The sequence below is a fragment of the Fundulus heteroclitus genome, chromosome 1 (assembly GCF_011125445.2).
Source record: "Fundulus heteroclitus isolate FHET01 chromosome 1, MU-UCD_Fhet_4.1, whole genome shotgun sequence".
In the NCBI taxonomy this organism is placed as follows: domain Eukaryota; kingdom Metazoa; phylum Chordata; class Actinopteri; order Cyprinodontiformes; family Fundulidae; genus Fundulus; species Fundulus heteroclitus.
The window spans coordinates 3921525-3932823 of record NC_046361.1 but is presented as its reverse complement, the minus strand read 5'-3'; the positions used below and the strand labels follow the sequence as shown (position 1 = coordinate 3932823).

The 11299-nt window shown below is 42.8% G+C and overlaps 1 protein-coding gene across 1 annotated transcript; it reads right to left on the bottom strand.

Moving 5' to 3' along the window:
- Window positions 1–890: 890 nt before the first annotated feature.
- LOC105937864 lies at window positions 891–10846 on the bottom strand. The gene is made up of 6 exons (XM_012879406.3): window positions 10808–10846; window positions 10088–10228; window positions 5278–5383; window positions 4378–4542; window positions 1291–1422; window positions 891–1197 (listed from the first exon to the last, which is right to left on the bottom strand). The coding sequence occupies exons 1-6, from the start codon at window positions 10829–10831 to the stop codon at window positions 1064–1066; spliced, it is 702 nt and encodes a 233-aa protein (XP_012734860.2). The 5' UTR covers window positions 10832–10846; the 3' UTR covers window positions 891–1063.
- Window positions 10847–11299: the final 453 nt, after the last annotated feature.

The window sequence follows — 11299 nt, the reverse complement described above, 5'->3', positions numbered from 1 at the left end:
GAAAACCTCCGACTGTGTGGAATTGTTCTATTTTTTTGGATTTCACCTGCTGGATTGAGTTACTGATATAAAGTAGCTTTTCTATCATGTTCTGATTTACTGAGGGGGTCTGTACAGAAACGGGTACAGACTGATAGCGCCTGCAAGGTGGCTAGCGCTGTTAGCTCAGTGAGAAGCTCATGGATTGAAAGACTGATATATACATACACAAGCTTTACTACTCAGATCATTTTTGGACTGTGTTGCTTTTTTTTTGCCAAAAATATAGGACTGTTATACTCGCCTGATCCAAAGTGAGGGAAATTATATATTTCTTGCTGGTGGATCATGACCAGGTTTTTCCAAAATGCAACAAGGAGACAAAGGAGCCAGAGCCATAACAGTTAAGACATGATGGAAAACTTTATTTTAACTCAACCAGGCTTTTGTTCAGCAGGTCCAACATCAGCCCTAAATCAAAGTCCAAATAGACAATTTTAAAGTTCAAGCTCCAACCTGGTCATGACCCAGCAGCAAATATTGCTGATATTTTCCCCTGTCCTCAGCTTTTAAGCAGGACTATACACATCCAGACTGTAAACACTGAAATACCAGTCATTGTACATTTAGAATGACTAGTTTTCCTGTAAATTCATCTCCTCCTTCCATTCATTTCTGGAAAAAAATACAGTGTTTCCAGAGTCAGGCATGTAGTCTCTGCACATTTGATACATCATGATGTATTAATCATGATGTATTTCATCCACTGAGTCCCACTGGATGAAATTAGAAAATGGAAAGGAAAAGCTGAGAGAAATGATTTGTAGTGCAATGCTGCAGAAACAAAACAGCCCATGAATCCCCCTCTATACAGATTTGGTTCTGCTCCTTATATAAAAACAAGGTAAACATTTAGAGTTATGATGCAGCTTTATTATGATAAAGTGATTACATGAGGACGGCCACAGTAATAACGTGACAGAAGCCTTCAGGAGCTGTAGAGGAAGCAGACTGGAGAGGCCGAGATAAAACGCGGTGAAATCAGAAACTCCACGCCATCCCAGCCTCTGTCCTCTCTCTGCTTTCATTTCCACTGGCCCTTGTCGTAGTCCCACTTGGCAGCCAGGCCCTGCACAGGGTTGATTTTCATATCCAGCATCCTCTGGAGCTGCATGGCCTTCCAGTCATCGTCAGTGGTCCTGGGGTGAGGAGGGTAGACTGGAGGGGAAAAAACAAAACAAAAACAAAGGATTGTACAGTAGCCACTCCAGGGGAACACACACCCCATTTACTACAGAGAGTGCTTTTTACCGTAAATCCTCTGCCACCAGATCACCAGACCAGTGAAGCCCAGAAAGAAGAGCATGCCACCCACTACGGTTTTCCACTCTCCTGTAGGCGCCTTCATCTCCGCGTAGGTCTGCGAGAACATCAGACGATACACTGGAGGGAAGGAGAGAGGACAGCGATGGAGGAGGAGCTTTTCTCCCGTTATGACCGTCTACCTTCACATTTTACATTTTCATTAAAAGAAACAATATCACAACACAGGAAGGCAAAAAAAGTTTGAAAACTTAAATCAGAAATCTCCCACAGTTCAGTGTTCTCTGTGTGGTTCTAAAAGGTGCCGTTCAAACTTTTCCACACTTTGTCGTGTCGCAACTAGAAACGTCAGTGTGTTTAAGCAGAATTTTATGTTGATTGATCAACATAAAATAATGCACGTTAAAATAAAATGTAGTTATGTGAGGGATCCATTTGTATTCAGCCACATTACTCTCATACCCCTGAACAAAATCCAAAGTGTCCAGCTGACTTCAGAGGTCATCTGGCGAGAAAACAGAGTCCATCTGTGTGTAATTTGATCTGAGCATAAGTCCAGCTGTTCTCTGAAGGCCTCAGAGGTTTGCTAGAGAACAACAGCATCATGAAGACCACAGCGGACAGGTCAGGGATGAAGCTCTGAGGAAATTAGGTTATATAACAGTAATCCAAGCTTTCAACATTTCTTAGAGCGCTGGTCCACTAGAGAAAGAGTATGCCCTGACCGCAGACCTGCCAAGTCATGTTCGCAGACCTGGCCCTAAATGAGCCGCTGTCCTCGGTGAGATTTTAAGTGGTGCCCCCTCCATCACCATTTTACATAATCTTATAAAAGAAATTGAATAGGGTTGTTTTTACTACTGTCCATAAATTCTGAGATAACACGTCAACCAGTTTACATGCTTAAGAAATTGAAAATACATACAAAAAAACATAGAATCATGTAAATACTCTCCCCACAAAATAAAGATGCGGCGAATAATTGAATAAATGATAACAATTGTAATGAATTATAAATACAACTATCAGCATCCATCCTGAACATTTAATTGAACATTTAACAATAACCACTCTCCATGGTCCCTGCCTGCCTGAAGTCCTCCATCATCGTGCCTGTTCCCAAGAACACAACCATCACCTGCCTCAACCACTACCGTCCTGTTGCTCTGACCCCCGTCATCATGAAGGGCTTTAGGAGGAAATACTTCAGAGACGCCATCCCTGCTGGCCTGGACCGACTGCTATTCACCAACAGGCCCCAGGTGGTGAGGATAGGTAAACACACATCAGCTCCACTGATCCTCAACACAGGAATGCTGCAGGGCTCTGTCCTCAGCCCTGCTCTCTTTTCACCCAGGACTGCTCTGCTCGCCGCCCCACAAACACAGTGGGGAAGTTTGCGGGCGACACCACAGTAGTGGGTCTCATTTCTAACAATCCTGAGACCCACTATAGAGAGGAGGTCCACGAATTGACACAGAGGGGCTGCAGGACCAACCTGATCCTGAACACCAGCAAGACCAAGGAGGTCATAGTGGACTACAGAAGGTCTAGGAAGACTGAACACACTCCTCTCTGCATACAGGGAGAGGTGATGGATTACAATCTATGTTAGCTTTTCCATTTTATAAGTTAAAAGGAACAACTCCTTTTTAAGATGATTTTATTGAAGGTGAATTTCCTCCTGATCTTGTGACGTCCCCTGGAGGCCAAGGCATTCTTAGCATGTGCCTATATTGCCTAATGGGCCAGTCAGCTCTGCATGTTGATACTTCTTAATTAACAGGCCGGGCATAGCAGAGCATTAATTAGAAGCAGCCAATGGGTAACTCTGAGGAGATCCAAAAAAGCGCAGCTAAGGTGGGACAATATGTTGACACAAATCTAGTCTTAAAGTATCAATAGCAGGAGGATGGTCATTAGAGTTCCTATAGAAGTAGGCGCTCTGGCCTGGGAGACCACGTTTTGTGCGACATCCAAACAAAATGCTACTTATTGTGGAAAACTAAATCCACTCAATCACCTTCAACTCACCAGCCTGGTAACGATTAATATCTAACAATCTCTAAGGTGAACCATGGTGGTGGCAGCGTGAGGCTGAGGGAGGCTTTTCTCCAGCTAGGGCAGGGAAGCTGGTCAGCAGGACCCAGGAATACACACCCAGCTACAACGGACTGGTTTAGAAAGCATGTTTGTGTGTTTAGCATGGTCCAGTGGTCCAAACCTAAATCCTAAACTGTGCCTAAACGTTAAATGTTCACCGATATATCCATCCAATCTGATAAAGACTGGGCTCAAATGTCAGTTTCTAGATGTACGGATCTGGAAAAGTGAAAAGTGCTTGTACAAAGTATTGAGTCAGAGGGCTGAGTTTAAATGCTTTCAGAGATTTTATTTATTACATTTCTCATGTTGTGCTGGTCTGTCACACAGAACCTAATAAAACACACCGAGGTTTTGTATATGGCAAAAATGTAAGACAGATCTCTGAGGGTGTGAACTTTTTTATGAATGATTAAAGAAGGGAAGAATTCAGATGATTCATGTACAGCACTGTGCAAATGATCGAGTTTCACATATTTCTTCAGACGTTCCTTCAGAGCCAGATTTTCTTTGTATGTTAAAGGTTCCACAGAGGGGAAGGATGAAAAGTAATCTTGGTTTAAATTAACAGCGCTGTAAATTCATTTTTCTTACCAGTGTGATGATGTAAACGGTTCTATTTGTTGTTTTCATGTCTGGACTAGTTTAAGTTCACCGGTCAAAGTTTCCACAGACTGAGTCATAGTTCAGTATCAGTTTGGGTTGAGTTCATTGTCAGCACACATTTAAGACCAGTGATGCAGGCTACATTTTAACCTAATAATAACAATGAATCGCGGAAATGAAACCTTAATAACCTTTATAGTGTGCACTGATGTGTGTGTATGATGTCAGGATCCAGATCCTCTGTAGGTGAGCTTATAACTGACTAATGTTACTAATATTAGGAATCTGCTGGGGGCCTGGTTTAGCTCATTTTTCACCAGAGGATGAATGTTAAAACATTTCAGACTGAAGAGGGCAGAGACTTACAGGCGATCTTCTCCTCGTCGGTCAGCTGACTCCACGGTCCTTTCTCCTTCTGCTTCAGGCTCTCCTCAGCATCACTCAGGACATCTCTGTAGGGTCTGTCAGGCAGAGGGGTGTCCAGCCGGTCGTAGTACATAGGCCGGGACATGTCCACCGTCTCCGACACCTCTGGAAGGACAGCAGAATAAGGATGCAAGGAATATTATTAATATTTCCACACTCATCTGTTCTAAAAATATTTTTCAATAATCTATCTCAGAGGTCTGCAGGCAGATGATTCGTTTAAGATGGTGCAACAGTGCCATCTACTGGTACTCCACACATAGATCGTGTGATGAATGCTTTTTAATTACAAACAAACACCCCACAGGGGCAGTTAGCAAACGTAAGACCTCACGTTTATTGAATAAATAAAAAAGTTAATCCAGGCAGTATTTCTATTGTTTACACAAACAAAAAAGAGACCGCTAACATAGAGTGAAATAAGAACGAATCATTAAAAAGACATTCACTACTCCTTTGTGTATTTAGACAGAAATTTGTCATTTCGGTTGTTTTTCCAGAAGACTTTCCTCTGTTCAGCTGGTCGTCTGACTCAAACCTATGCTTTTTATGGTCTGTAATATTCTTTTTGGCAGGGTTCTGTATTTCAATTCACCAGAACAGGTTCAGTGAGATTTACTGGAAGCTGATGTGGGACATGAACCAGAAATGAATGAATGGGTAAATCTCCCCTGCTGGTGATGTGTTTACTGTGAGGACTCCTTGACCATTAATCCATGGTGAGAATTAGGATCTTCCGTCAAATAATTAAAGGTGATATTTGAGGATTATATGAATTCCAGCCTTATACTAAAGTGTTAAAGGAACACTTTATTATAAAGTTAATAGATGTGGTTGTACCGTGGCTCTGCTTGCTCTCCATCCTCACACTGCTGCTGGTGGTCATGGCGGCTGTGGAACGCCTGGCCAGAAGACCCCCCAGACGTCCTGAGGTCAAGCGAAGCATCTGGAAACAGACGAGTGAAGAAGTTCATACCCATGGGCAATATCTGCTTTTCAACCCCTTTTTTTTATTGGATATTGTTTGACTGTGTTAAAAGCACCCAGAATAAAGTGTTCCTACAGTGGGCAAAAACTCATGGCAGCTTTCTTAAACTTAAAAATGGCCGCCAGACTCTCCTCTACAGCCTGACGTTAAATTATGTTTTGAAAAGCTACACAGAAGGAACCCTGCACCTATTTGTAAGAGCCAGTGTCCGTTTATTTGTAAAGCAAATGAAAGTTGGATCAAAGTATTGTGCAGTTAATTAAAACGCCAAAAGAAATCTAAAATGGATTTTTTTTAAAAAACTTGTGTTTTCATCTCTGCTACCAGGACCACTTCCCTTACTCTCCTTAGGACGTCATGGATGCTTTCATCTAGCTCATTTTCTTAAATTGACCCTTGTGTCTTGGAAGTCTGTTTCTACTCATTAAACTGTCTCACATTTTATGATTTTGCTACCACAAAATTCTGTGTTTTATTTATTTTTTATTGGGATTTTATGTGATAGGCTAACACACAGTAGGATATGATTGTAAAGCAGAAAGACCAGAGAATGTATCTAAATAAAGATGTGTGGACGCTAAAGCCAGGCTGGTTATTCTTTGTTAATTAAGAGATGATGAAGTCACTCAGAATACAAAAAAAATCCTCACTGATATTTTCGATAATTCAACCAACACAAGAAGTAAAGGTTTAAAAGAGTTTATTGAGAAGACACTGGTGTTGCTGGAGCAGGATTTGATTGGAGCACATACTGGGAACCCCTGTGGTGAGAAGAGCAGGGTTAGTGGTCCAGAACAACTCAGTGAAGGTAATAGTACACTGAGTGAAAGCCACTAACCTTCTCAGATGCCAGGAAGTTGCACTGGATCTGACGATTGATCCCAATGGTTCTGTCTGGATGATTCGGATCACTAAGTGACTGATCCAAATCTTGATGACGCCAGACGGGGGAAAGGCTAGTGGGGAAGTCTTTGTCAGTTTAAGGGTCATGCACAGGGAGACAGTCCACAGGGCAGAAGTTTCCAGAAGAGCTAGGCAAGAGGAGAATCCGGGATCCAGGCGAGAGAATCTGTAACAGGAGGCACACACACGTGCAGAGGTTTCCAAGCTGGGCGGAGGCAGGAGACAGGTCCGGGGTCCAGGCTTGGGTTATACACAACAGGCAGGAGAATCCAGAAAGGGTTTGTCGGGAGGCAAGGCAAGAGGTCAATGACTAGAAATGAGAAGCCAACAGGAATATCTGACAGAAGGCAGGCAGGACAAAACAGGAACGAGACAGGTAGAGATCAGGAGGTTAGTACAAGGAATGCTGGACGGTCTACTCACACATATGGTTTTCAAGAATCTGGCGGTTACCCACTGGGAGAGCCGGGAATATATAGCCCTCCTCCCAGGTGCAGCAAGCCCCAGTAATTAGAGCTGCTGCAGGTGTATCCACTCAGACTTGATTGCTGGTACAGCACAGGGAGCAGGGATCAACGTCATGGGACCACACACAGCCCCTTCTCAGGAAGGAACAGGCAGGAGCCATTATCTTTTTCTATGGATAGGGTAAGTTCTATGTGCTTACTGCTGGGTCAGACATGTGGTGAACACTTCTGGAGGGTGCATTCATGCACTCTGACACCCCAAATTAAAACCCAGTTCATCCAGTTGCTGTCAGTTATCTCCTAAATTGTACAAATTTCTGTTTGTAGTATAAATCCTTTATCTCCTGCTTCACGTTCCACTTCTTACAATACAGTTTGTGGTTGAAATTTTGTGATAAATAAATAAAAAATGAGGTATGACTTTATTTTATCACAACAGCTGTACATTAGCACTTCACTTTTAGGTACATTTTAGTACAGTAATATTTTTTGTTACTTTGGATCTCAGTATTAAGTGGAAAATAAGTGACTAAGGAGATCATCCTTTTCAAAGTGTTCAATGACATTCTCATAAATACAGACTGTGGAAGAACCACAGTGCTAGTTCTGTTGGACCTCAGCACAGATTTGACGCTGTTGACATAATATATTATTAAAGCGACTGGAGAGCTGGGTCGGACTCTCTGGTACAGCACTTAATTCTTCAAATCGTACCTAAAGAACAGGAACTTCTTTGTGTCAACAGGTAACTTATCATCTGAGTGGAAAAAAGTCACATTACCCCAAGGCTCAATCCTGGGATCCCTTCTATTCAATATCTATATGCTCCCACTAGCTGAGTTTATAACAAGAAACAAGATTAGTTACCATAAATATGCAGATGATACACAGCTCTACATTACGATGTCACCAGGTGACTCTGAACTCATCCATGCACTGAACAATGCTTAGAACAAATCAATGCATGGATGTGCCAAAACTTTCTCCAGCTGAACAGAAACAAAACTGAAGTTCTTATCTTTGGACCTAAAGAGGAACGAACTACTGTCAGCTTGCAGCTTCAGTCATTGCAACTACAAACTAGTGATGCGGCCAATGTTATCTGGGTGTAGTGATGGACCCAGACCGAAACCTTCAAGGACACATAAAGACAGTTACAAAGTCAGCCTTCTATCACCTGAAGAACATTTCCAGGATAAAAAGACTAATGTCCCAACGAGATCTAGAGAAACTCTTCCATGCGTTTATCTTTAGTCACACTGATCAAAAAATATCAAACAGACAACTGCAGCTCATCCAGAATGCTGCTGCTTGCATTCTCACTAAAACCAGGACGATAGACCCCAGTTCTAAAGTCCTTACACTGGCTCCCTGTAGCTAAGAGAATAGACTTTAAAATACTTCTATTAGTTTATAAATCACCGGCCAATGACCACTTAGCAACGGTGGTGCAAGAGTTAGGGAGGTTGACCTGTAACTAGCGGAATGCCGGTTTGATTCCCTTCTCCGACCATCGCAATCGTTGTGGGCAAGACACTTCGCCCACTTTGCCCGCTGCCGGTGGTCAAAGGGATGGGTCGCCGATGTATGGCAGCCTCCCTTCTGCCAGTCTGCCCCAGGGCAGCTGTGGCTACTAGTATAGCTCACCACCGTCAGGGTGTGAATGGGTGAATGACTGACTGTAGTGTAAAGCACTTTGGGGTCTACTCTGCATAAACAGAACCAGATCCAAACATGGAGAAGCAGCATTTAGTTCCTATGCTCCACAAATTTGGAACAAACTTCCAGAAAACTGAAAATCAGCCAAAACACTGAGTTGCTTTAAATCAAGACTGAAAACTCACCTGTTTAGAGTTGCTTTCAGCCCATAATAACAGGAACAAGCATATTTGATGTGTGTTAATATGTTCACTTGATACAATTTAATGTTTGTTACTGGTCTCACAACCAGTGACTGTCTTAATGTGTTTATGATGTTTCCATAATGTAAAGCACTTTGAACCACCTTGCTCCTGGAATGTGCTTTACAAATAAACTTGACTTGGCAATAAACAGCTTTTCTATATATGTGTTGGCTATAATAATAAACGCTACAGTCTTGTATGGACTTATTTAGCTACTGTGTCTCTTTAATTATCTAAGCGTTGGTGTGCCATGTTGTCATTAGAAGCAGACCATCTCATTAAGTGCTTTAGAAAGGTGTCCTGGCAGATGACCAAATCCCTTCTCTCCACGTCTGCCTCTCCCTATCTGCTGCTGTTAATCACACATGGCACTGTAAGCTACACCCCAAAGGCACCTGGTAAAACGTACTTCCATATATCTGATGTGTGCTATTTTAGATTTGATCTTTGCAGGCCCTTTCAACGCCGTGGTTTTCCTTGTCGCTGGAAAGAAAAAAAATGGGACGGCTTTGAAGTTGCTGTGATGTTCGCCAGGTGCTCTTAGCAGGGATACAGATCTGTGTTGGTGTGCTTTATGTCATGCAACAGTCCAGGTGCTCTTACTGTCTGGATTGTTCCAACCATTACTAACGCTGTTCTAGTTCTATAGATCTTATATATAGATCTTATACCAGATTTTCAGTCTATATTTTAGTTACAGATTTGTTCTGTTCCAGTTATTGTCATTCTGCTGTATTCTCATTTTAACTCTGCTGTTCACCAGTAAGAAGCTGTTCCCTGTTCTAGACCCTCATTTCAAACGGACTGACACAAGGTGGACCACAGAGAAAAAGAAGAAGGTGGAAACCGGTAAACGGGTCAGTTCAGGATTTCTTGTTGACCAGTTCTTATACTTGCAGGAGTAAATGGGCAAATTATCAAACTAACTAAGAGAAATTAAATTTTTGTTCTTCACAGATTTCACAGCAGAACCATTTCTTGAAATGCATTAGAAACTAACTGGAGAGATAAATGTTTGGATTACCAACAAGCCTTCATGTTTACGTTTCTACTCCGCTGTTTAATCCCTGCTGGGACAAAAAAAGAAAGAAAATCCAATAACCTGCAGATGGAAATAACTTATTCTTCCACGTTGCAACTTTCATTCTACAAGCTTTGTTTATCCTTAGCGCATATTTAGCGTTCTCTCACTGATGCACTTCTGGAGATCTCTCGGGTCAATCTGTGATCCTATCTTCCCTGCACGTCCGCCCCTCTCCCTATCCTTGTGGGATACACGAAGGAAACCGGGGTCTGTGTGAGAGGCTGGCGGTGGGGTCTATTCTCGCTTTTATCCCCTTAAGTTCCTCTCCACCTTCTGATTTGAGTGGCCGAAGCCAGATACTCACAGTGGCGGCGAGATTTGGAGATGCAGCAGGAAAGCAGCGATTCCTTGAGAGAAAATGTCTGCTTCGGCCTCGCTTCCCCGTCCCTCCTGTCACCTCCTGACACTGAGCAGAATCAACTGGTGGGCGGGCGACAAAGGCTGCCTAAAAGAGGGAGAGAGAGGGAGAGGGACGGAGCTTAGATGGGGTTGGTGGGAGGGGGGGGGATCAGATTTGGGCAAATAAACAAGCAGAGTATGTGAGAGGACTGGCAAAAACAGAGACGGGGCTTAGTTTGACTGCAGAACAGAAGTAAAGCAGGAACACCTTCTTAGTTCTGTCCCCTCCTTCCAGCTCCTAATTAGGCCAAGCAGGGCTGTCAGAGTCCTTCAGATGGAGTTTCATGGATTTAAGGGGGGACTTTGGGTCATGGGGTGTGTGGGAAAAAAGATATGTTGGCAGACATTTCTCCTAACACCTCCGCAGGTTCTGATTGGCACCGGGCCACCTTTATCTCACCATGGTAGCCAACAGTCAGCAGCAGCCAGACAGGAGAGGTTAAATAAGGACGTAGGTTCTCTGAGCGACGTCCCAACACCCAAACACAGCTCAGATTAACCTTCAAACCGTTCTCTGTCTGTCCCACCGGCATCAAACACTCAATAACTCTGAGTGAGTGGAGCCGTCAACTAAAAGTGCAAGTCAGTTTGTGTTTCAACAAACAGAGGAGGTTATATAACTCACCCAGTCTAGGTCTACATACTCCATGTTCACCTGATTCCTGCTTCTGCTGCCAACTCAGGTTAAAGTACGCTCAGAGTTTGCAGAAGGCTTTAGCCATTAGTAGTCTTTAAAAGCAGAAAAGTTTTAAAGATTATGGGATCACAGATGCTGGAACTACAGATAACGCTATCCTATATTGTGTTTGTTTATGAGAGTCCAGTACTGAAGCTGTACCGCTCCTCTGGGTTGTTAGATTAAATATGTTAAAGGTATAGTTTCAAGAGTGATTTCTTACTTAAACAGTCTACAATAAAAGTAGACCGCTTTTTCAGGATAAAGAACTGGGAGAACCGCAACTGAATGCAGTTAATTCTCTACTAAAGTGCTGAAGATCTGTCGTGTTTCTCTTAACGGATGTGGTGTTTAACTGGGGCTTAATGGCATAAAGGGGTTGTTCATGTTTAAGATGCTAGTTTATTGGTTCTTTACCACATTTTATGACAGGTATGGAGT